This window comes from Arvicola amphibius, chromosome 12 (genome assembly GCF_903992535.2).
Source record: "Arvicola amphibius chromosome 12, mArvAmp1.2, whole genome shotgun sequence".
Lineage (NCBI taxonomy): Eukaryota > Metazoa > Chordata > Mammalia > Rodentia > Cricetidae > Arvicola > Arvicola amphibius.
The window spans coordinates 58,469,685-58,496,259 of NC_052058.2; the positions used below are offsets into that span (position 1 = coordinate 58,469,685).

At 38.7% G+C, this 26,575-nt stretch overlaps 1 protein-coding gene across 1 annotated transcript in view; it reads left to right on the forward strand.

The window, feature by feature from the left end:
• Nucleotides 1–25,342, forward strand: part of Mroh9 (maestro heat like repeat family member 9) — a 58,937-nt gene extending 33,595 nt beyond the window's left edge. Inside the window, exons 15-22 of the mRNA XM_038348559.2 lie at nucleotides 909–1,046; nucleotides 2,835–3,011; nucleotides 15,535–15,687; nucleotides 15,806–15,922; nucleotides 16,497–16,599; nucleotides 20,895–20,957; nucleotides 22,985–23,193; nucleotides 25,037–25,342. Of these exons, the coding sequence (XP_038204487.2) occupies nucleotides 909–1,046; nucleotides 2,835–3,011; nucleotides 15,535–15,687; nucleotides 15,806–15,922; nucleotides 16,497–16,599; nucleotides 20,895–20,957; nucleotides 22,985–23,193; nucleotides 25,037–25,342 (1,266 nt within the window). The remainder of the gene's footprint in view (nucleotides 1–908; nucleotides 1,047–2,834; nucleotides 3,012–15,534; nucleotides 15,688–15,805; nucleotides 15,923–16,496; nucleotides 16,600–20,894; nucleotides 20,958–22,984; nucleotides 23,194–25,036) is intronic.
• The last annotated feature ends 1,233 nt before the right edge of the window (nucleotides 25,343–26,575 follow it).

Here is a 26,575-nt window from a genome sequence, read left to right on the forward strand (position 1 = left end):
ATAGTTTGAAGCCATCTCCAAGATGTGACCAGAAATAATGAGATGACTCTAGGGAAATTTTGATTCCTATGCTGTAGATAAGTGTATTTTAATTTTTCCCTGTGTATATTTTGATTCACTTGGGGAAGGAGCTTTTAAAGGGGGGTGGTTTGCTAGCTCTTTAGCTACCAGAACAGCATGCCTTTGATCTCACACTACTTTTGTGGACACAGTAGCCATGTTCCCTGGGAGGTCAGAGCTGAGCACCATCAGTCCTGCCCTTGACTGAGGTTAATGATATTCATTGTATGCTGCTTTGAATGAACCAGAGATACTCGGCCCTTTGCAGCTTGAGAAAGGCCCCACAGCTCTGGTATTTACCTCCACTTCAGTAATACCTACCTGAATGTTTTTTAGGGTTAGATTGTGTTATATCATTTGATTTAATTCTGCCTACACTTTGACTTTGGAGAGGAAGTGTTTAGCAGACACTGGTACCTTCTGAACTGATAGCTAACAATTCTAAAGTGAATGTTTTATGCAGGTTTTAACCAGTCAGTATGGGTGATATAGCCAGTTATAGCTACTTTGTTTTGTATAGATTTTGTTTAAGCTGCAGTGTTTAACTTTTAACCCCTTACTCTTGCTATCTTAAGTTCATTACTATGTTGAGTGGCACACAAGATATTTAGCATGTAAAAAGCAGGACTTTTGGTTTTCATTTTTAACAGCTTCATATTGAAGCTAAGACTTTTTACCACAAACAAGTTGTGTGACAGGCCTAGTATGCTGTATCTTGTTACATAAAGCTGTTGCTAGAATCTTAGTAGATTTGTTTTTTTAAAAAAAGATATATAAAGTCAGAGGGGGAGGTGGGAAGGAGTCCTGACTACTCATTAATGTATTAACTGCATTTTTTTTAATTAAAGTTACTGAACAACTTCTTCAAGGAATCATTACCTGAGGAATTTTTGGTTCTCTTCAGAAACTGGATTAATGATTCCAATCCTTCAGTTAGCAAAATGAGCCTTCAGAAAATCGCAGGCATGGCGCCCGTTTTCAGCAAAGTATGTGAGTGAAGTGTGATGCGTGTCACGATTGTATGTCTTACGTTGATGCTTCTTTCAGTTTCTGTACAGCTAAAACCATCAAAGTCTGAAACTCAGTGCAGTAGAGAGAATATAAATCAGCTTCTTAGAGGGCTCTGTCCACCTTATTTATATTTTTTCCACAAAGCTATATCTTGTGCTCAGAATTTATTTAACATCATTGCTCAGAGTAAGAACCCCTCTTACAGGTCAAATCATAGACACCTGTCCATTCCCTCTCTGTATTTGTGTACTCATTGACTTCCTTCTTGGGGTACCCACCAGGCCTCTTCCATTCACTTATGGCATTTGCCCTTCACCTATACGTGACTGCATTCTTTGCCCTCTTGGACGATCACCTCAAGTCAGACTTCATTAGCTATTCCGACCTCTAGCAGGCTCCTCACGCTGAAGGCCACCCCCTCTAGGAGTATTCTTCTGTAATGGCGACGCTCAAAGTCTGGTCCTTGAACCACCTGAATCACACTCACCTGGAAACTTGTTAGAAATGCAAATTGCTATGCCCTCCTCAAGCCTGCGAACCAGAAACTCTGGGTTGTGGTTCACAGGTCTGTCTGTTTAGGTCCTTGAGGGACAGTGAAAGACATTTCCCACAAGCTCGCGTCGAGTAGCTTTCCAGTTCTAATAAATTTAATCAGGACCTCATGTCTTGTAATTCCAAATTTCAAAGTCTCTTGCACAATCCTAAAACAGTAGATACCCACAAATCATTGCTGATTCAATAGTGGACCTAATAATAAATCTTCATCTATTTGATCATAGCCTTCAAGCCTGTTTGTGGCTAACTATTTTTGCATTTTTAATTTCATGAGCTGTGGTCCATATGCTTAAAAAAGCATACAAGTCAATAAGAGGGTTTGTTTTTGTTCCTTTATTAAACAGAAAGTTATTTGCTGCTTTCTCCAAAATTCTTCTTCATGGTGTTCATAACAGGGAAATTTTATACCAAGGTAAGAAGGACAGTGGTGGAGAAATACAGATCTAAACTTCTTACTTTAGGCTTTAGGCATGGATTCAGTCCCTAACTCTTGACCTTTGACTACATATATATAGTGAAGAGCTAATCTTTTGCTTCTTTGGTGTCTCCCACTTCTTTTTTCCTTCCCCCTCTGTTCTCTTTGGCTCTGACTTGCCTCTGGGGCTCTTCAGTTCCTCTCTTTAAACATTTTACTCTCATATTTAGAGAGCACAGTACCAGATATGTTGGTTAAAAATTTAGTACCAACTCTCTGAAAAAACAGATAAAAAAATTTCTAATATGAATATTCTTACCATGGTTCATGTCAAATGCATGTTATAAAACATGGAATTGTGCAGAAATGCATAATATGGCTTTATTTACTCTTCCAACCATCCACATACAGTTCATAAATAGCCTTAAGTATGTAGAAAATAGTAAAATACATACTAGCAAAAGATGTTAGAATTGATCACGTTTAATACTACTTTGATTATACTTAATTATAAATTTATGTGATTCCTTTTTAACAATGACATTTTACAGCATTAGTTTACAAAAACCTTTAACTTTTTTTAATTTGTATTTTTTTTATTATTTTTTATTAAAAATTTCCGCCTCCCATTTCCTTCCTCCTCCTCCTACTCCCCTCCCCCTCCCTCTCCAGTCCTTTAATGGTTTTAAAGAGGACTTGTGATTGACATGCTAAACTCAGAACCGTACATACCATTTATCCGCTCAAGTCTCTTAGTCCCAAAGTTTTACCATTCTCTTCTTTTCTTGCATAGATAGAAAATGTCTGCAACCTGTTACTCCCAATCTTGGATGCTTTTCTCTCCAAAGAGCACACTGTTATTATCCGGGCCATGCTCACTCTCCGAAACATTTTGAGCAAACTGGACAAGGCCGTCTACTCCACAGTGTGTGTCAGGATTGCTTCAAGCTACTGCCCTCTTATGGATCATGTGAGTGACATCATGTGATTAGCTGTGTACGACCACTAGCTTCTGTGCCCCCTATGGCAGGATGATCTTATATCCTAGAATAAGCCGGCATAAGACAGCTATCTGTCCCTGGATACATTTCAGCTTAGTGGATACACTGATTAACACTGAAAACTGGGCAGTGGTGGTGTATGCCTTTAATTTCAGCACTCAGGAGGCAGAGGTAAGGGGAGCTCTGTGAGTTCAAGCTCAGCCTGGTCTACAAAGTGAGTTCCAGGACAGGCTCCAAAGCTACAGAGAAACCTTGTCTCAAAAACAAAAACAACAGCACTGGACCTGGGCTGGGTGGGTGTTAATCCCTCTTCTACCTTTGATATCATGGTGATAACAGATATTTCTTCAGCGCCTTGGTGCATCAGTTTCCCAACCTGTAAAACAGTCACAGAGGTAGGTTTATTATAAAGTTAAGAGTTTGTTTGTTCACCCCTCCAAAGCTTAGAGAACATCACATAGGAGGGGCTGGAAAGAACGCAAGGAACAGAGACTGGAGCACAGTGTTGCAAAAATGATATCATCTGGCCATGATATGGCCACTGTGCTGATGGAGGAGAGTTATCTGTCTATGTTACTTTCATTGGTTAATTAATAAAGAAAACTGCCTTGGCCCTTTAAGAGACAGAAAATTAGGTAGGTGGAGTAGACAGAACAGAATGCTGGGTAGCAGGAGTGGCGAGACGCTTCAGGGAGTCGCCATAGTGAGTCTCCATGCTTCTCCTCTCTGAGATGGACGCAGGTTAAGATCTCTCCTGGTAAGCCACACCTCGTGGTGCTACACAGATTACTAAATATGGGTTAAAGGAAGATGTGAGAATTAGGCAATAAGAGGCTGAAACCTTATGGGCCAGGCAGTATTTAAATGAATACAGTTTCCGTGTAATTATTTTGGGTAAAGCTAGCCGGGTGGCGGGACACAGCCCGCCGTTCCTTCTACACTGTGCCAATGAACTTACTGAAGTTGTGGATAGGTACAAAAGACCTGCACAAGATTTGAGCTTGTCAACATGTCATCGAGGAAGGAGGAAGGGCTCATAGGGGCCACCCTCCCCTGAGGGACTAAGCCAGTTAGTGGTGTCTAGAGAAAAGGATGTATCTTTCTCCAGGGGTGTAGCCACTGATAAATTACCCATGCTCCAATAAGGAACTTCCTGTCCACGCTCATGCAAGCAGCCTTTCTTAAATTCAGGGGTCACTACACAAATGAGATGTGAAAGTAGAAGAATTGCCAAGGAACAGAGGATTTCATCAAAAGGAGGAGAGAGAAGAAAATGACAGGAGATAAAAATGACTGAAATTCATCATACACATATATGAAACTGTCAATGAATAAAATAAAATAAAGAAATCCTTCAGTCGGAAACTGATTTGTCCAAAAGTAGGGACTTAAAATTCTCTTTCACTCAAATTTTGCTTTGAAGTTATTTTCCTGTTCTGTATTACTGCACTCCATTAAAATGCACTGTTTTTGCTACAAGATTACAAAGTTTATGCAGTACCTCAAGTAAATGTTTGTTATTAACATATTAGACTTTGCTTTATTTTAATTTTTCTTTAGTTTTGAGAATTTCCTTCATGGATACCAGTGTTTCTTAACAGTCCTAATGTTGCAACCCTTTAATACAGTTCCTCATGTCCTGACTGACCCCAACCAAACAATTATTTTGTTACCACTTCGTAGCTGTAAGTTTTGCTACTGTTATGAACCTTGATGTAAATATCCGATATGCTGTATCTGATATGCTACCCCCAAAGGGGTCGAGACCCACAGGTTGAAAACCATTGATGTGTATAATGAAATGTAACCAAATATAAGCCCCCATCCAACTTTCTCTATGTCTTCCCAACAGGTCCCCCTCCTAACTTCTTGTCTTATTTTCATACCCACTAGTTAATGCTGTCATGTTAAAATAATCATATAGTAGATTACAATAACAGATTTCTGTATGTTGAACCATCCCTGCATCTCTGGGATGAAGCCAGCTTGATCATGGTGGATAATTTTTTGACGTGTTTTTGGATTTGGTTTGGCAATATTTTATTATTTTCGTATCAATGTTTGTGAGTGAGATTGGTCTGCAATTCTCTTTCTTAGTAATGTCTTTCTGTGGTTTGGGGATCAGGGTAATTGTAGCCTCATAAAAAGAGTTTGGCAATGTTTCTTTTGTTTTTATTGTGTGGAACAATTTGAGGAGTACTGGTATACATTCTTCTTTGAAAATCTTGTAGAATTCTGTGCTGAAACCATCTGGCCCTGGGTTTATTTTGGTTGGGAGACTTTTGATAACTGTTTTTATTTCATTAGTGGTTATAGGTCTATTTAATTTGCTTATCTGGTCTTGATTTAATTTTGTTAAGTGGTATTTATCCAGAAAATTGTTCAATTCCTTTAAGTTTTCCAATTGTGAAGTACAGGTTTTTGAACTATGACCTAATGATTCTCTGGATCTGTATTCCTCCATGTCTGTTGTTATGTCCCCCTTTTTATTTCTGATTTTGTTAATTTGGATATTCTCTCTGCCTTTTGGTTAGTTTGGATAAAGGTTTATCTGTTTTGTTGATTTTCTCGAAGAACCAACTCTTTGTCTCATTGATTCTTTCTATTGTTTTCTTTATTTCTATTTTGTTGATTTCAGCTCTTAATTTGATTATTTTCTGCCATCTAGTTCTCCTGGGTGAGTTTGCTTCTTTTTGTTCTAGAGTTTTCAAATGTTCTGCTAATTCACTAGTGTGGGATTTTTCCAGCTTCTTTATGTAGGCATTCAGTGCTATGAACTTTCCTCTTAACACTGCTTTCTTTGTTTCCCATAAATTTGGGTATGTTGTGTGATCATTTTTATTGGATTTTAGGAAGTCTTTAATTTTTTTCCTTTATTTCTTCCTTAACCCATTGATGAATCAGATTAGCATTGTTTAATTTCCCTGTGTTTGGGAGCTTTCTGGAATTAGTGTTGTTGTTGAATTCTACTTTTAAGCCATGGAGATCTGATAAGATACATTGGGTAATTCCATTTTTTTAATATCTGTTGAGGTTTACTTTGTTATCTAGTACATAGTCAATTTTTGAGAAGATTCCATGAGATGCTGAGAAGAAGGTATATATTCTTTTATGTTTGGATGGAATGTTCTATAGATGTCTGTTAAGTCTATTTGAGTCATAACATCTGTTAGTTCCCTTATTTGTTTGTTGTTTTTTTTTTTTTGTCTGACCGACCTTTCCAGTGGGAAGAGTGGGGTGTTGAAGTCTCCTACTATTTATGTGTGTGGTTTAATGTGTAATGTAAGCTTTAGAAGTGATTCTTTTACATATGAGGGTGCCTTTGTATTCAGGGCATAGATGTTCAGTATTGAGATTTCCTCTTGATAGATTTTTCTTGTAACTAATATGAAATGTCTTTCTTTGTCTCCTTTGATTGATTTTAGTTTAGTCTATTTTGTTAGATGTTAGGACAGTTTTACCATATTGTTTTCTAGGTCCATTTGATTGGAAAATTTTTCCAACCCTTTACTTTGAGGTGATGTCTGTCTTTGAGGTTGAGGTGTGTTTCTTGTATGCAGCAGAAGGATGAATTCTGTTTTCGTATCCAATCTGTTAGCCTGTGTCTTTTTATAGGTGAGTAAAGACCATTTATATTAAGGGATATTAATGACCAGTGGTTGCTAGCTCCTGTTATTTTAGTTTTCCTTATTGGTGATGTTATTGTGTGTGTTTTTCCCTTCTTTGGGATTTACTGCTGTAATATCATCTATTGTTTGTGTTTTTGTGCACTTAGCTAACTCTCTTGGGTTGAAGTTTTCCTTCTAGTACTTTGTGTAGGGCTGGGTTTGTGGATAGGTATTGGTGAAATCTAGATTTGTCATGGAATATCTTGTTTTGTCCTTCCATTGTGATTGACAGTTTTGCTGGGTATAGTAGTCTGGGCTGGCATCCATGGTCTCTTAATGTCTGTATAATGCATGACCATGACCTCTGGCTTTTATTGTCTCCACCGAGAAGTCAGGTCTAATTTTGATAGGTCTACCTTTATATGTTAATTGGCCTTTTTCCTTTGCAGCTCTTAATATTCTTTCTTTACTCTGTATGTTTAGTGTTTTGATTATTATGTGGCGAGAGGACTTTTTTTGGATCCAGTCTATTTGGTGTTCTGTAAGCTTCTTGTATCTTCATATGCATATCTTTCTCTGGTTGGGAATGATTTCTTTTTTTTTTTTTTTTTAATTACAACACTGCTTGGTACATATAACCAAAGGTAACAAGCAAGAATTACAGTTAAAATATTTAGTCCATTTATATTTGGTAAATTAAGGAAAATACTCTATCATCTATCCTATCTTTGTGAGTCTAAAATTTTATATTTTATTTATCTTTTATCATAACTATAGGAAACTCTAACAATCTGTCTTCAACTATTCAAAGACCCCAGAAAGATATATTACCTAAGTAAACAGGAAGTTAATTATAAGCAACTTCCAAAACTCTAGAATTGGCACTGCCTTGATAATTACATAGAGTTCTTCTGTAACATCGGGGAAGGGAATGATTTCTTCTATGATTTTGTAGAATTTAATTTTTGTACTTTTGAGTTGGACATCTTCTATCCCTATTATTCTTAGGTTTGGTCTTTCCATGGTGTCCCATATTTCCTGGATATTTTGTGGTTAGCTTTTGTTAAATTTAAAGTTTTCTTTGACCTATGAGTCTATTTCCTCTATGGTATCTTCAGTGCTTGAGAGACTCTCTTCTATCTCTTGTATTCTGATGTTTATGCTTGCATTTATGGTCCCTGATTTTTTTCTCAAAATTTCTGTTTCTATAATTCCCTCAGCTTACGTTTTCTTTATTGTCTCTATTTCAGTTTTCAAGTCTTGAATATTTTTTCTATGTTTTTGATTGCTTTTTCTTGGTTTTCTTTTAGGAATTTGTTGATTTATTCCAATTCTTTTTTTCCCTTTTCCTCCATTTCTTTAATGAAAATTTTCATTTCCTCTTTAAGGGCCTCAAACATTCTCCTAAAGTTATTTTTATTTGCCTAAAGTCATTTCCTTCTGCTTCATCTATATTTGGTTTTTCAAGTCTTGGTGTAGCTTGGGCTGTGTCTCTGGTGATCAATTTTCTAGGTGACGGTAGATCCAAGGCTCAGATGGTTGCTCCTTGTGGTGCAGTCAGGGCCACAGTTCCAGTCACCCCAGAAGTCACTTGGTGTTCACAGAGATCGCTCAGCACTCTTTAGGGTTGCTCTGCAATCCGAAGGTTTGTTCAGTCCTACTTTCACAGAGATTGCTTGCTTGGGGCTGCTCCTTTTTAGGTGGCTGCCTTGGGCCTGCTCCAGTAGAGGTTGCTGGCTTAGGCCTGCTCCCTCAGAGGTTGCTGATTGGCACAGAGGTCTCTGCTCCCTCAGTGGTGACTCCCTTATACCTACTCCTGTGAGTTGCTTTGAGCCTGCTCCTGCAGGGATCACTAGCTCAAACCTGGCCCTGTGGAGGTCACTGCCTCAGGCCTGCTCTGACTGAGGTCAATGGCTCAGGCCTACTCCAGTGGAGGTCATTGGTTCAGGCCTGTTGCCACAGATATCCCTGGATAGATACGTGCAGAAGACTGTAACTTGATTCTCATCTCTCACACTGCACAAAATTCAATTCCAAATGGATCAAGAGCCTCAACATAAAATCTGATATCCTCAACCTGAGAGAGAAGAGAGTAGTGAATATGCTTGAACTCATTGGCATAGGAAATGACTTTCTGAATAAAACCCAGACAGTGTAGAAATTAAAACCAACATTTTTCAAATGGAATCTCATTAAAATAGAAGGCTTTGTAGTGCAAAGGATGCCATTATTCTAGAGAAAAGACAACCTACACAATGGAAAAAAATCTTTAGCACCTATATATTTGACAAAGGGTTAGTATCTAGTATATATTAAAAACTAAAAAACTATTCATAAGAAAACAACAAATTCAAAAATTGAGGCATGAGACTAAGCAGAGTTTTCAAAAGTTAAATATAAATAGCTGAGAATATGTTTAAAATATTCAACTCTTTAGCCATTCAGTAAATGTAAATGAAAACAGATAAAATTTTAATTAAACAAAATTTCATCATAGAGTTGTGCATTTTGAGTGTTCTTATTTTATCCATTTTCCATGTAGGAAACTGAGGCAAACAAGTTCATTATTCACAGAAGGTCATATAGCTGATAAAATAGTTGGTATATTTTTAAAATATGTTCAAAGTTAAATCATAAATACTTCATTAACATATGTTGATGTAATTTCTTTATATTTATTTATTTATTATGTATACAATATTCTGTCTTGTGTGTATGCCTTCAGGCCAGAAGAGGGCACCAGACCCCATTACAGATGGTTGAGAGCCACCATGTGGTTGCTGGGAATTGAATTCAGGACCATTGGAAGAGCAAGCAATGCTCTTAACCTCTGAGACATCTCTCCAGCCCCGATGTAATTGTTTAAATTAGTTTCATATTCTAACTTACAAGAGTACAACCGCCTTATCTTTTCCTACTTGGCACAAATACTCCTTGGAAACTAAATTGTGTGCCAATGTGCAAACTTCTAACTAGTTTTCAGGACTCTAGCACTGAACACAGCATGCCTAACACAACTCTGAGTGCTTTTATACAATGACTCCCCAACCTTACACAGATTATACCAGCTTATATTTTTTTTAAATATTCTTACCTCCTATCTTCCTAAATTTAAGAAACTCACTTGTTACACAATCTGAATTGTGTCTTTTTATTTAAATTTTCTCACACAATATACTTTGATGATATTTCCTCTCCTAACTCCTCCCACTCTCCCCACTTCCCTATCTACACAGCTTCATTTCACAATCATTCCATCATCTATCTATCTATCTATCTGTCTGTCTGTCTGTCTGTCATCTATCTATCTATCTATCTATCTATCTATCTATCTATCTATCTATTATCTACCTACCTATCTCTGTTCCTATCTCTTTCACAAATCAAAACATAGAATTAGAAAGCCATAAGACAAAATAAAATACAAAAACAAAACAAAATGAAACAAAAAGATCATGAAAAAATGAAATTTATGAGTCCTTTTAAGAACAACTTCAATATTCTATAACACTCTAAGGTATATCAAACAAATAAAGCTTTGTATATTAACAATGTACTTTGTGATATTATTAAATCAATAGATAATATACCCATCACCTAGTATATTTTTTAAGTGGTGAGGACCTTTAAGAAAATCAACAAGATTGACGAACCCTTAGCCAAACTAATCAAACGGCAGAGGGAGAACACGCAAATTAATAAGATCAGAAATGGATTTTTCTAAGAAACAGGAATTTTGAAGGACTCTCTTATCTTGGCAAAGTTTGACAGTCACCTTCTTATGTGCCCTACTTGTCCAATTTGGACAGCATACTGTAAATATTTGAGAAAAGGGCAGTTTCTTGCCTAGTGGCTAACTTTGACACAAAGAAAGCAAACTCCATATGGAGGTTCTTCTCTGTGCAGCATCCCTTTTTGAAGTAAATTAGTGCTGCCAGGAGCATATGTGTCTCAATGTCATGAAAAGTCTTATGCTATTAAAACATTTTAAATTCCATATTCTGTAGGTCTCTGAGGTGTGTGAAGACAATCTGTCTATCTAAAATATCTCTGTTTGACCTTAAAAACATACCTAACATGGCCATAAATTTGGTTGTTATAAATGACTAGCTACTAACCTATATTTCTTAATTATCTTAAACAGTTTGTAATAGCAGTATTTAAGGACTAGAATTTTACATTTTGAAATGCTGCATAGGTACAATACATTAAACAAGAGAGAGACATATTTACAATAAATTAAAACAAAGATAAGCTTATATTTGTTTCAATACAAAAAATCCATATTAATGTAAAATATTTAAGACAAGTAGTTGCTTTTTCTACTTTAAAAGTAAACTCAATAATCTACATTTTTTTTCCTATCATTCCTATACCTCCTTTTTCTTTTCAGAATGAGGTCCCTGAATCTAATCTCCTTTGTTTAGATTTTTTTCTGACCATGACCAGTAATAACTTTCAACCAACCCTCCTAAAACAATGACAAACATCCATAATCCACCAAATAGCAAAAAACCCCCACCCTCTTCACCTCTTAGGAATGGGGGCATTGTGTTTTTTAGACTGCTTCCTGTTGTATGGGGATGATGGCTCTTTGGGGGATCCTAAGAAAATTGAGGTAATAGTCAAGTCCTAAGAGAACTGGCTGTTGTCCAGTCTCAGTGTGGTGGGGAAAGTGCAGGTCTTATCTGCTGTTCTGGCTGGAGGAGTCTGTGAGGCTAAACCATTTCAACTATCCACCTTGAAAGTTTTCTGAGCAGTTTGTAGTCCAAAGCTAATCTTTGGGTAGTATTTGTCACCTTAATGACATAACCACAATCCAGGTGGAATCATCATTGTGGGGTGCTTCATCATTCTTTTGGAAACTTCAAAGGTCACTGTTAGAAATGGTCATAGTTCACTGAAGAAAACTTAAACATTTTAAATATCATAAACAGAAGATCTCAGAGAGAGTAAAGGATCGCAATTTATTAAATATACCCAGGGTACACAAACCCAATTCCAATTCATAGTTTTAGGATTCAAGCCAAGAATCATGTAAGGGAAAGTATATAAAGCTTATTTCTAAAATTAGTACTCTATATGATCATTAATATCATGAAAAAAGTACAATATATGTATATATATTATAAATTTTGAGATAATATTTATACTGTAAGAAAAATTTTAAAGAGTCAAAATAAAATCAAAGACCTTTGAAATTAGTGACAATAGAATAGTGCCTTAATTTCCTTTTCTTTCCCATACCAGGTGTTTTTCTGACATGAGACAGAGATTTTGGATTTTTTTTTAACATACATGTTTTGGTTTAGAGAAGTAGAGAGCCACTCTACAACTCCAAAGACAACTTTAATTTTTAGTTGAATTGGGACTAAAAAACAGAGAATTTGCCTTTATGTTTATAGAGAACAACAGAAACAAACATTTGGGAAGATTTATGAAATTTTATCCTGTTGAAAGTGTGCTATACCATTAGGCCAATTTACTCTTTTTCTTAGGACATTTTCTCTGGATGATTCATCCTTCTTCAGTTGTCTCATTTGTCTAGTAGTCAAATCCCTTACTTAGTTGGGTGCTTTTATTTTCCTGGGAATATCAAAACAAAACCATGCCCCAACCCTTACTTTGGGGAGTTTACCTTTTTGGCAAGTTATATCTGATCAAATGAAAGGTATTTTTTAGTCTTACAAATTAGTTTAGATTGAATGGCCACATTGTCTGATGAATTACTATCTCTATTTTTTGTACTTTTGAGTTGGACATCTTCTTCGATCCTTATTTTCTTAGATTTTGCCTTTTCATGGTGTCCCATATTTCCTGGATATTTTGGGTTAAGCTTTTGTTAGATTTAATGTTTTCTTTAACTGATGAGTCTATTTTCTCTCTTGTATCTTCAGCGCTTGAGATTCTCTCTTCCATCTCTTGTATTCTGCTGTTCATGCTTGCGTTTGTGGTTCCTGGTCATTTTCTCATGATTTCTGTTTCTTTAATTCCTTCGGCTTGTGTTTTCTTTATTGTTTCTATTTCTATTTTTTAAGTCCTGAATAGTTTCTTTCATATGTTTGATTTCTTTTCCTTGGTTTTCTTTAAGTGATTTGCTGATGTCTTCTAATTTTTTGTTTGTCTTTTCTCCCATTTCTTTAAGGGAATTTCTCATTTCCTCTTTTAGAGTTTCAAACATTCTCTTAAAGTTATTTTTAGGTCATTTTTTTTGGTTGTTCATATTTAGTTGTTCAGGTCTTGCTGTTGTAGAGTCTTAAGGTTTTACTGGTGTTGTGTTGCTCTTTGTGGTGTTGCATGTGTTCTTACTTTTTCTACTCATCTTTTCCTCTAATAGGTGTGGTTGGTGTTGTCTGAGGTTCTGTTGAATAACCTTCTAGGTGCCAGTGAAACCAAAGCTCAGATGGTTGTTCCTCGTGGTAAAGTCAGTGTCACAGTTCTAGTTACCCCGTTGGTTACTCCGTGTTCCTGGAGATAGCTCAGCACTCCTGTGCTTTGCTCTGCTCCCTTGGAGTTTGCTGTCTCAGGCCTTCTTTGGCCTAGGTTGCCAGTTTTGCCCTATTTCTATAAATCCTGGTCTGGAACCCTTCCTGCAGAAGTCCCTGGCTTGGAGTTGTTCTTGTAATGGTTTCTGGCTCCAGTCTACTCCCCTGTACCTGTACCTGTTCTGGTGAAGATGGCTGATTCTGGATCTGGTCGCTGGCCAGTGTTGGCTTTCGGGGCTGGATTTGTTCTTGGCTTCTGCTCCCAGTGGAACTTGTTTCCTCAGGCACTCTCTGTCCTAGATAGCTTCTTCAGAGCCACTCCTGTGGAATTTGTTGCCCAAGGTGGAGTTCCTTGCCTCAGGGCAAATGTGGCCTAGGTTATCAGCTTTGCCCTGTACCTGTAAGTCCTGATCTGGATTCCCTCCTGCAGAAGTCCCTGGGTTGGAGCTGGACCTGGAAAGGTTTCTGGCTCCAGTCTACTGCTTCAGAGGTCCCAGGCTCGGGTATACCCGGGATTGCAGAGGACCTGCTTACTCCCTCAGAGGTCCCAGATTTAGGCTCAGACCCGAGAGGTTCCAGGTTCCTGCCTATTCCCTTTGATGTCCAGACCAATGCCCAGATCCACAAAAGTCCTGACCCAGACCTACTCTCTCTGAGGACCCAGACTAATGCCTGGCCCCGCCGAGGTCTCTGGTTCCTGCCTATTTTCTTGGAGGTCCCAGATTCACTCACGCCCAGACTGGCAGAGGTCCTGGCTCAGGCCTAGTTCCTGGGGGGTCCTAGACTCATGCCCAGATCCACCAGGGTCCTGGCTTAGGTCTACTTCCTTGAAGGTCCCAGATTCACATCCGGGCCCTCAGTGGTCTCTGGCTCTGGCTCACTCGCTCAGTGGTTACTCCCTTGTACCTGTTCTGGTGGAGATGGCTGACTCTGAATCTGGTCACTGGCTCAATCCTGATCACCAGTGTCCCTGGACTGGATTGGCTTCTGGGGCTGGATTTGCTTTTGGCTTCTGCTCCCAGTGGAACTTCTTCACTTTCTGTCCTAGGTAGCTGGTTCAGTCCCACTCCCTTGTTCCCCATTCTTAACAAGGGCAACAGCTTTTGTTTATTTTTTTTTAATTAATTCACCTTTAAGAATTTTCAAGTGTCACCAGGCAGTGGTGGTAGCGCACACCTTTGATCCCAGTACTGGGGAGGCAGAGACAGGTGGATCTCTGTGAAATCAAGGCCAGCCTGGTCTACAGGGTGAGTTCCAGGACAGTCAGGACTGTTACACAGAGAAACCCGGTCTCTAAAAACAAAACAAAAAATTCCCAGGTGTCTCACCAGATGTGCTGACAATAACAATGAAGTGTGAGACTGGCTGTTATTGCACTGCACAGCTGGGTAGAGAATGCAGATGGTACACATCTGGATAGAGAACGCAGAAGGTGCACAGCCTGGCCAAGGGCAGCTGCAGCTGCTAGCGTGTACCTGGGGTCTAAGAGTGTGTGGCACTGGCTGCAGCAGTAGAAGCCTGAGTAGAATCAAGGTGGCCCATCTGATGTGGTAATAGCCCAACGAGGGTGTCGAGGGGAAGGGGCTGCCATAGAGAAGTTGCAATGAGAAAATTCCAGGTTTCCATGGAGGGCGTGAAGGGAGGGTGGGAAAGCTAGCCATAGCAGAGAGTGGCTGCCTCGTGATCTCAGGCCCTATGTTGAACACCAGATTAACCATTTACCTAATTATTCTTTATCAATAAAAGCTGGAGAGTCAGAGTAAGAACCTAAATAATCAGAGAAGCAGAGGAGAAGCAACCAGTGGTCTCCTCTCTCTCTATTCCTTGATCCAAAAAGGGTTGAGAATCTTTCTAAACCCCTCCCTACTGCTTCCCGTGTCTCTCTATATATGTCCTTAGTCCTCTAAAATCTCTATAGCTAATTTGATCATCTAAGAACTTGCTCTGCCCTCTGATTTAAAGTAAACTTTATGGACAGTCTTGGGAGTGTCAGAGTGTGATGAAAATACCCCACAACACTTGAGCCTGTTCCTGTAAGTTCAAGTTGAAGACAAAGTATGTGAGATCAGGAAGCATTCCTTTTTATGACTAGCTGAGTCCACTTGGTGTAATGTCCTCCTGATTTAGCTATACTGTTGCAGTGATGATCTTTATTTTTTATTATGTCTCAGATTATTTGTGTGTTCATTCTATTAATGGGCATTTATATCTTCGCTATTGTGGATAATGATTATTCAGATCTTATCATGAAAAGAAACTCTAACAAGCCCAATCTTTACTAAAAATGACAGTTATGTACGTACATATGTATGTATGCTGCACATATGTACCGCCATTAAAGAGAGTAGTCCTGACATGCTCAAATGAAGTCTTGGTCTTTTCTTCTGTGCACATTCCAGGTTAATGGTGGCATTCAGTGCATGGCCATTCGTCACTTTGGTGAATTACTGGTGGATATGAGTCAATACAAATGGATGCTGGACCATATAATCCTAGGAAGCCTTGTGCCCATGATCCTGTTTTTGGAGTCTACGGAAACAAGAATTGCGAATGTAAGAGCTTTTTATTTCCTTAAAATTTTTTACATGATCTTATTTCTCCCAATTAAACCCAGCACAGTGTTTTATGTAACAGCAAATCAAATCTCACTGATCTTTTTCTCTCTTTCAGGCTTGCAGATATACATTAACTATCTGTGTCTCACAACTAAAATGGTCAACATCATATCTGCTCCAAGAGGAAAATTACAATTTTGAGTTAGTGGTTCTCAGCATCTGCAACAACCTTGTAAGCAGACCTCTGCTTTAACTATCGTGAGCATAACTTTAAGGTTACACACATGGTGAGAGGTGAGGGGTGAACAGGAGGATCTTGTAGAAAGAATCTGAAGAAAAGGAAATATTTACATTTACAGTAAGAACTTTAGATGAAAGAAAGAGAATTTTTCACACTTTCAACATTGATCATTCTATCTTCTTCCTCCCATTTTGACCTTTGGGTGGTCATAAACTTGAGTAGAACACTCCACATCACCAAAAGAAAATGGGATTTATTTTGCCGTGACTGCATGAGCTGGTCTTTTGAAACCCAGTATGAACAAGGGTAAATAGGTGGGGATGAGAAGATGCTAACCACAGATTGGAAACACAATGCTGGGTTCAGGAACGATATGATAAAGAGTCTAATCCTTGCCAGCAGCCTGAACAGTAGAATTTATACAGACAAATCTCCAAGTTTTAAATTGGTCTTAATTTTATACCAGCAATTAAGTAATTAAGATCTCTCACTTTGACTGTTTTCTGGAGGAAGCACATATGTTTTGTCAACAGTTAAGAGAGTAATTTTCCTCTTTTATTCCTAGCTTTCCTCTTATGAGAGTTACATTACAGACTTAATATCTGACACCTTAGGGTTCCTGGGGAGCTCTCGATACTTTCTGAAGAGAGGAGCCATTATATTAGTAGGTAAATAATTTAATTTTTCTAAATTTGTCTTTGAATGTACAAAATAGGACTTAAGTCGAAGCTATTCATTTAAATATTTACAAATTTTTGTGATTGACAATACCTGTCATGGTGAATAGGTATGAATATGATAAATATAAATATGATGAATAAACATTAAATGATAAATATGATGGGTTAGTATGTGTGATTGCAATCAAGTTATATTTTACAGCACAGAGTAGGTATATATGTCTGATCGATTATTACATAAAATGTGTTCAACAAGATGAATAATAAGATTTCAAAATGTGATATCATTCCCTCCACTGCCTAAAATCACTATCTAAATGGCAAGAGTGATTTAAAACTTCATATAAACATCATGTTCAGCACAACCTGAATGCCTGTAACTACGAACAACAAAAAATAAGGAAGAGCTAAAGATCCAATGAAGTTTAGAAATAAAATATGTATGGGAGGAACCCAGAAAGCCATTCAAAGGGGAAGACAACTAAAGTTTTGATCTTGGACAAGTCTGACCAATGGCAGTGGTGGTTTTTCTCATGACATTCTCACTGTGAAAGTCTGGAATTCCAAGTCTGGGGATAGGTCTCCCCTTGTCCATATCTAGGACCCTAGGCCATCAAGAACAGAAAGGAATGAGGACATTCATGGTCATATCACCCTGTATAGAATCAGGACAGTCCAGATACAAGACCAACTGAACCGGGATGGGCATTAGGATTTTGATCTGTGATGTTCACAGAGCAGGGTGGGGGGAGGGAAAGAAGACAGACACATAGAGAGTTCTGTAGTAACTCTATTTCAAACCACTACAATCTCCTGAATAACCTGGAGCTTTCCATTACCATGTGTGACAACTATGGAATCCCCAATAAATCATGTTTTCATAAAAGGGTCGCATCATTTTCCTGAAGCAGTGCTTGAAGAGAAAGACAGAAAAGAAGAGGGAAAAATATAGAAAATATATTTTTTACCAAACATTTGAGACTCACAATAACTAATTCTATGAACTTAAAACTTTAAAATAAAGATTGAATGTATCTAAAAATAGACAGGTGTATCTGATTAAACAAGCAAAGACCACGAAAATAAGATTTTACAGCATAGGGGGAAAGTAAAGATACATAACCACCAAAGCAAAGGAAAACAGCTGTAACCCACAAATGAGAAAATCTGCCCTGTTAGTAGGAATAAGCCAATCCGCCACCACAGCAAAGGTCACACAGGTGAGATTAGGGTTTAAATTCCTGTGATGCTTTAGAATAGACATTGATTATGTATAGTTCCTTGAATATATATTTAATTTAAAATGTAATTTAAATCTCACAGATCTTATAAATCAATGGTGAAAATATACATGATCAAAAGATACTATTCATAATGGGCAAAAAAAAAGAAATAAGGAAAGAAAATGAGTGTCTTACGGTTTTTATTGCTATGAAGAGACATCATGACTGCAGCAACTCTTATAAAGGAAAACATTGAATTTATTGCCAGCTTACAGATCAGAGAGGTTCAATTCACTATCGTCATGGCAGGGAGCATGGTGGTGTGCAGGAAGATATGGTGCTGGAAACATCTTGATCAGAAGGCAACATCAAGTGGTCAGTACCACACCCACTCCAACAAGGTCACGCCTCCTAACAGTGCCACTCCCTATGAGATTATGGGGGCTAATTATATTCAAATTACTAAATGATTAAGGAAGAAATGGGAGGAAAGAAGAGAAGGAAGAAAGGAGGTGGGGTAGGAGGAGATAGCTGGAAAAGAAGAAGGTGTTTTTTTTTTTTTTTTTTTTTCCAGAAGCTGGAAAAGATGACAGAGAATGAAATGGGGAAGAAGGAAGGATGGGTTGAGAGAACGAGGAGGGAAGAAAAACAAACTTTGGGTGCGTGCACTGCAGCGTGAAGACAACGTAAGAACATTGCTGAAAGTGAAACTGGAACAATGGGTAGAGTGTAAATTCTATTTTGAGAAAGAAGGAATAAGGTTGAAAATTCAATGCTTTTTAAAAACCCATACATATATCAACAGTTTGTTCTCAAAGTTGATACATTGAATATAATACACGTACCCAAGTTAATATAAAAAGTTATGTGCAAGAACAGTGAAGATTCCAATCTGAAAAAATTTGGAGACAAGCTGTGCCAGATGTCAGCTTGGCTATAGTAATTAAAGAGCACATGCAAGGAACAGACAGGAAAAAAATTGAACAAAATAACATCAAGAAATAACCCCCACATTATATAATATTAAAGGGCAAGCCACAAACCTTAACAGTGATGAAAATATGGAATATTCTTTAAATGTAGTGACATCTGGTAAATCAGTATACATAATTTTTTCACTCTTACATTAAACAAACTCCAGATGGTCAAAGAAGATTCAATGCTATCCTGAAACCATAATTACAAAATAATTTGACAAACTAACATGGAAAAATGTTCTTGATAATCACAGGGAAGAGCTTTCAAAGTGAAAGTCACAAACTAAGCCATAAGAAATGATTCCCATGCTTTTCAATGAAACAAAAAAAACACTACAAAGTTAAAATGCAAATTAGAAAACAATCTGGTTAAAAAATGCAAAGAACATAAAAAGTTGACATTTAAGCATAAAATTTCCATAACTTCATAAAACAAGCAATGCAAGGCTATTTCCTTTCCGCCGTCTTGGAAGATCCCCTTCTCTTCTGTGTGCTCTAACTACCTAACCTCTGTGGACACTATGAACAAAGCACTCTTATCTAAAGCATAAGCGCTAACATTTACATGTAGGAGAAAACATGCAGTGTTTGTCTTTCTGGGTCTGAGTTCCCTCTCTCGAGATGACTGAGTGCTTCTAACTCCATCCATTTACCTGCAAATTACACAATTTTATCTTTCTTAGCAACTGAATGATATTCCATTGCATCAATGTACTACATTTTCATTTTCCATTCAGTGGTTGGTGGACATCTAGGAAGCTGGAGTCCCAGTTGTTTTACGATGATGTGTTATGTTGCTCTGATTCTTTTAGAAGGAAATGGAAATGATTTCTCATCGTAGTGATGCTCTGAACTTTAACCTTTCCTAAGAAGAACCTCTTGGTCATGCCCATGGAAATGCAGAAAGAATTCTTATTGCTGTTGCTGTTACTTGTGGTTATGGGGATTGTGATAGGCATGCACTCATCCACCGGGCTACATTCCCAACTCTATTTTTTATTTGACAGTTTTCTGCATTCCTCCTTGCTCTCTGTTGAGCCATCTAATCTCTTGAGCTCTCACAGAAAGCCTTTTCCCTGAACCCTCCTCCTACTTTTCAGGCCATTTATGTGTGAGATAGTTTAAATAGGGGTGCCTGCATGAGCATGGGTAGGAAGTTATTTGTAGGAATATGGGTGACTTATAAGTGGTTATACCAATGAAGAGTGGAGTTCTATGAGGGGAATTCTGAGTGTTTAAAAGAAAACTCCAAGAAACCAAGACAAGAGTTTTATGACCACAATCTCTTCAAAAACAGAATTGTTTGTTTTTGCTTTTGTGCCCCTCTAAGGTGTAGTGGATAGGAGTGAATTTATACAGATTATTAATTACAATTGGCTAGTGTTATTTGTTTATCTGCCTCTACGGAAAAACATGTTTTTACCACTTGAGGCTTGCCCACCATGTGCGGCTTGCCTGATACTTGAGGTTTGACCTTGTAATTGTACCTTTTACTCACATGATTCTTCTTAACTTGTCTCTTGTGATTCCTTACTCATGTGACTCTTATTAACTTGTCTCATGTGATGCTTTAGTCATGTGACTCTTCTTGTTTGATACTTTGAACAAAGTAAACTATTCCACAAGAAGTTAGTCCTTGGCTCTCTTCTCTGAGGTCCTACCACCAACTAGAGCAGTAAACAACAGGTGATACGTGAACAGAATGTGTCAATAGCCAGGTTGTCTTTCAAGGAATCTTCCCTCTGCATGTAAAAAATGGCAGTGCATGAGCTTTCTACAGAAAGGAGTGTGGGTGCATCTCACAAAGCTATGTTGAATGAGGATAGTAGAGCCTTAAAATTCATTCTGAAATGTGGAGAAGGAAACTGTCAAGGGCTTGTGAAGGTCTTCTGTGAATGTTTATGTAGCTAAGGTATGTTCACTTTGTGGTCATTCTTCAGACATGTTTTAATTTTTTATTAAATAATAATTGTTTGAAATCACTAAGATATATTTTAAGGAGAATCTATAATCTAGCCAGATAACAATGGAAATGTATCCAATAGTTTATTTGGGCCTAACTTTGCTTATCCCTTACACATAGGGTACTTGGGAAAATCCGGAGCACATCTACTACTCAGGGATGAAGTTGAAGTCATGATTGAGGGTAAGACTGAGGTCTTTGTGTGTAGATCCAAATAAGTTCACTCTTTTGTTTCTAGTTGAATGAGATTTCTATATAGAGGTTACAGGATGGAAATCAGGTGGTGGTGGGTTTACGAGTGAGAAAATCAAGAGAGGGACTAGGCTAAGGAACATTTGTTTTTGTTTCTCTCCCTATTCTCTTTTACTGTCCCTGTTTCATTCTCCAAGTTTATCCCATTTATTGTCTAGGATCTAAATCATCATGCCAGAGCCTTAAGAAGCTATTGGAAGTTCAGGGGTCATTCACTAATGTTGTCAGGGTTTCTGTCCTGCCCAGTTCCCGCAATCATTAAGTCCCAAAGAAATCACACAGAGGTCTACATTAGTTATAAACTGATTGGCCCACTAGCTCAGGCTTTTTATTAACTCTTACAACTTATATTAGCCCATTATTCTTTTATGTGTTAGCCACATGGCTCAGTACCTTTTTCAGTGAGGCAGTCACATCTTGCTTCTCTGATCAAGAGAGGACTGAAGAGGAATGGCATTCTTCTTCCCAGAATTCTCCTGTTCTCTTTGACCCACCTCTACTTCCTGTCTGGTTGTCCCACCTATACTTCCTGCCTGGCTACTGGCAATCAGCCTTTATTTAAAATATAATTGACAGAATACAGACCATGGTCCCACACCACACTCACATATCCTGCAAATCTTTTTTCTATCAGGTCCTGTGTGACGGCACCATGTAGTTGTTGGGTTACCCTAGTCAATAAAGCTGCCTCTTTCCTTGTGGATTTTACATTTTAGGGAATATTAGCATACATTACATTCAGAGGGGGGAGGAGTTAAAAAAAGCTACTGTTATTTCTTCCAAGGGCATGGGCAATAGGTATCACTCTGTTTTTGTGTCTCTCTATTGCCTTATTAGAAAATAGCTTGGAGGCAGGGCTGGAGAGATGGCTCGGCAGTTGGAAGCGCTTGTTCTTGCAGAGAGCCAAAGTTCAACTGCCAGCATCTGCATGGTGACCCACAATGATCTACAACACCTTTCCAGGCATCCAACACCCTATTCTAACCTCTGCAGGTACCAAGTACACATGATGAACATACATATGCTCAGGCAAACAATTCATAGGCATAAAATACAATAAATCAATCTAAAAACAGCTTAAAGAAAATAGCTAGGATAGCTGTCTGCCCCTCTTTCTTTCCCTCCCTCCTTCCCTCTCTCCCTTTCTCCCTCCTGTCTTTATAAAGTCTACTATTGTGCAGAGAAATTTCAGGTTCATAACAACACTCTTGGAGGTTCAAGGATTTCCCACGTGCTTCCACGCTGTACTCATGTAGTATCCTCCCACGTCAGCATCTCCCTCCTGGGTGGGGCAGGTGCTCTAAAGAGTTGTGCCCACGTGGTTCATCATTAGCTCTCCTTTATTCAATCAATCACTTTCATTCATTCAACACTTCTGATGACCTACTAAACGCCAAGCATTACGCTTCTCTCTTAACCCCTCTCAAGATTGTTCTCTTTTCTCTTTCCCATTCTTTCTCTCCATTTCTTTTCTAAAATATCTTTCTTCATTCTATTTCTTTTATCCAAAATAATAATTATAATAATAATATGGCTCACCCTGTAGCCCCAGCATTCGGACGATGGAGGCAGAACCGCCATAAGTTCAAGGCTGTTTGTCATAAGTGCATTTTTATGACAATGAATATACATTGACTCATTATATTAAAACATATGTGCTTTTTATTTTATGATAACCTTGATTTTAATCAGTTTTCTATTGGTAAGCAGTGTGTTATGTGACCATCACCAACACGAGTCTCTCATTACAATATCGAGCAGAATGCTTAGCACATATGTATGCCATAAATTTGGCAACCATTTATATTTTTCTTTAATAGATCTTATTAGTCAAGTAAAGGGAGGAAGAATTGCACGGGGAGAATATGGGGAAGAGCAACTTGGTAGAAGGTGATTGCTTAGACTTAATGCTTCTTGGAGTTAGAGACCTTGAACTAAGGACCCCACTGCTGTTACAGTTATTGAACGTGTGGCTCGGGATGAAGATCCTCTGATCAAGCTGTTGGCAGAAAAAACCCGTAAACTTTTTAAAGATATAGCCTATGAAATCGCCTCTTCTACCATCAAACAAACTTTTCGAAGATGGGTTAAGATGTTTCATACCAAAAAATTGAAGCCCATTTATGACTTGGCCAATATTATGAAGGAAATTATGGAAGACCTAAAAGTACATGCCGATGATAGCCTGGTGGATCTTGATACCGAGAAATCTGGAATAATCTTTGAAAAGAATATCTTTCCCTTTTCCTCCGTCCATGTTTAAACCCTTTTCTGAGGTATACTAAAAGTTGTCACCAGCTCTTCTAGTTATTAAAATATATGAATCCAAGAAGTCTGCCACCTGTCTGACAATGAGAAAACCCCTTCTCTGCAACACTGGAAATCTAGATGCATTCTTACGCTTTCTTGGCCCAGCTGGACAGACACTGTTTCCATCCTGTCTTAACATCCTGGTTGAAAATCTCTCCCATTGCCTTTATCAGATTGTACCAAAATCATTGCCTTCTTTTTTCTCACTGAACTGACTTTTTTGAAAGCACCCACCATAGCTTACATGGTGATGTGTGCTCTAAGACACACAGCACCTGGCATCTGATGAAAATAAAAAACCACTCAGTGAACACTTGCCAGATGAGTTCAATGCAGATAGAACATATCACTTTCATGCTTTGTGACATGTGAGTAATGGTATGTCATTGCCACATACTTGTAAGCGCTACTTAACAGAAATCATGAACGGCTGATTATTTGACTGGTAATGGAGAGAAGCACTATGTGTTAATTGTGTCTGAGTTATTTCCCATGCATCTGGCCATCTATAATGCTCATGGTTATATTTTAATGCCAGGATTACAAAAGAAGACAATCTCCATAAGGGTTGACCAAAGGGCAGAGAGCTTGTGCCAGGCAATGTGTATTGACAAACAGTCCTACTAAACTCTCCAGAGTTCTTTCTCCCCAGACATAGCTGAACAAAAGGTCTGAACTGCAGAAATTATTGCTATATTAGACAACCAGGTCTATGATATCTAGATTCTATCTAGAAGATACTTACATAACAACATGTTTCTTGAGTTTTTTTTTATTTTTACAAAGTTGAATTCAGATGAGTATCAACAGATGAATGACAAACTAAATGTAGAATTATCTAAAGTGGAATATTGTTAGATATTGTAAAAAATGAATAAAATACTAACACATCAGCCTGAAAATATTACATTACCAAGCGAAAAGATCACACATCATCTGGTTCCTTGTACATGAAATATTAGGAATACATAAACCTGTAAGCAACAGAAAGTATGCTAGAGGCATCCAGGAATTATAGAAGGAGAACAGGAATAAGAACTTGATAGATCTCCTTTGAGAGTGTTGGAAATATCCAATAACTAGACAGAGGTGGTGGTTATACAACATCCTAAATACACTAAGTCCCACTGAATATAGATTGCAAAATAGCTGACTTTGTGTTGTATGAACCTCGCATCAACTTTTTAAAGAGTGAGAGAACACAGGCCCACTCTGCCTGAGCCATGGAAATCCTGACGCTACATGACTTCCTGACTAAGCCAGTCACCACCGTGAGCCAGGGTCCTGTCAGGTGAGAGTTGTTTTAGCCTCTTCTGGAATGTGTCCCTCCCTCTCAAGGGTAGTCACAGTCCAGGAGGATTCTCTCTGGAGCTCCTGGTATGTGACCTTAGGTGACCTTCGACAAAAACAAAACATTTGCGGGTCAGGTCCTCTCTGTTCACAGTGTCCTTACAATGTGCAAGCAAGACCAGCCTGTGGATATGTTTTTTTTTTTTTTTTAATGGTGTCAATATGAAAGTCAGGGAGATAGAAGAGCCCAAATCCATAAACAAAACTCCTTTCCCAGGCTGTGTTTACACTATGGGAATAGTTATCACTTGAGCTCAAAAGAGGAAGAGAATCTACGACTTCTCCACGTGGAGTTCCCTGCTAAGCACATGTTTGTGAGGAGATTTCAAAGCGAACACTCCACCATGCAGGCCATTAGTTGCTCACACCCCACATGCCACCCAGCCAAGTACATGTCCTCCATAGGACAAGACATGACAAAAGTTTCCGCAGCGGATGCAAAGCAGAAGGGAAGACTCCAGCTTCAGCAGCTCTTGCCTGACAGGAAATATAGTGCCTCACACAACATGCCCAATTCCTTCCTGGTGAAGAAACTCAACTCCGCCACTGCAGACAGAAGACCCCTCGTACACAGCAAAGCCTTCCTATCCCACCACCTGCATGGGCACCTGGATGGTTTCTCAGACCAGGCTCCATCCATCAAGGCATTGATATAGAATCACGAGGTATGTTTCCATGTGAAGATCTCAGTGCTGCAGATCAGTCTCCCCATTCTTGCCCTGTTTCCCCTTCAGAAACATCTGCCTCCTTAAGGCCTGGAAATACACTACTCAAAGCTTGACTGCTGGCTAGGAAACGTTTCTATGAAAATGCCAAAAACTTGAGCCCAGGAAGTCTGTGCCAGCTAACCTTGGTTGTCAAATTGACTGGATCTCTAACCAACCGAACGAAAATCAGTTGTGCGTATCTGTGAGGGATTGTCTTGATCAGTTTAACTGAAATCTAAAGGACCATCCTAAATGTGGCAGATGAGGAAAGAGGAAGTACAAGAGAGAAAGGCTTTGGTTTTGCCTGTTGTCTTCATATTGTGCTGGTAAGCTCATCTACCGGATTGGCGCTGCTGCTGCTGCTGCTGCTGCTGACACTGCTGCCATTTTTCACTGACGTTAGAACCCGGTTTCATTGGCCTCCTAGATAAACTGAAGACCAGTGGCTCTCCAGGAATCCTCTAGAGGAATCTTGTGTTGGGAACCCCTGCATTTAAAGTTGTAGTTCTACCATTGTCCCGATGGCTCTCTGAGCTCAGGACAAGATTTCCTCTTCTCTTGTCTAGTACTATTTGGAGAGTATCTCCAGGCTCAGATGCCAGACCCTATTTGGAGGATGACCTTGCACAGAGCTCCCAGCAAACACTGTGGGACTCAGCATGTAAGTCCTGCTCTTTCCTCCTGCCTGTATGATAGTTAGGGCTGTGCCATGACCAATCAGCCCTTCTTGCCCATAAGCCTAAGAACCTGTATAATACCTTACGCCTGGGTTAATAAAATAAACTGACTCTCTGAAGTTGACTCCTGGAAGTTCTTTCCATCATGGCTGTCCGAAACCTGGCCACCTCTTCTGCTCCATTTGCCCTCGTGGGCCGGTGGCCAACTACTTCTAAGGAAGGAGACCACACTCATGATCTGAGAGGGTACCGGGCTCATAACTCCTCCAATGTGAATTCACCAGCTGTTGGACTATCTGTAAGCCAATCTAAGAAATCCTCTCATATGATCTGTTCATTCAAGCAGTCCTTTTCCTCTCAGGAGCCCCTAGTATGGAACCAAGAGAATGAATAACATAACAGAATTTTCCCCACATCACCAGAATACACCCCTGTCATCTTGCTACTGCTTGTGGTTTCAATTCTGGGGCCTTTTCATAACACGTGCACTCCTTAGTCATGGGTG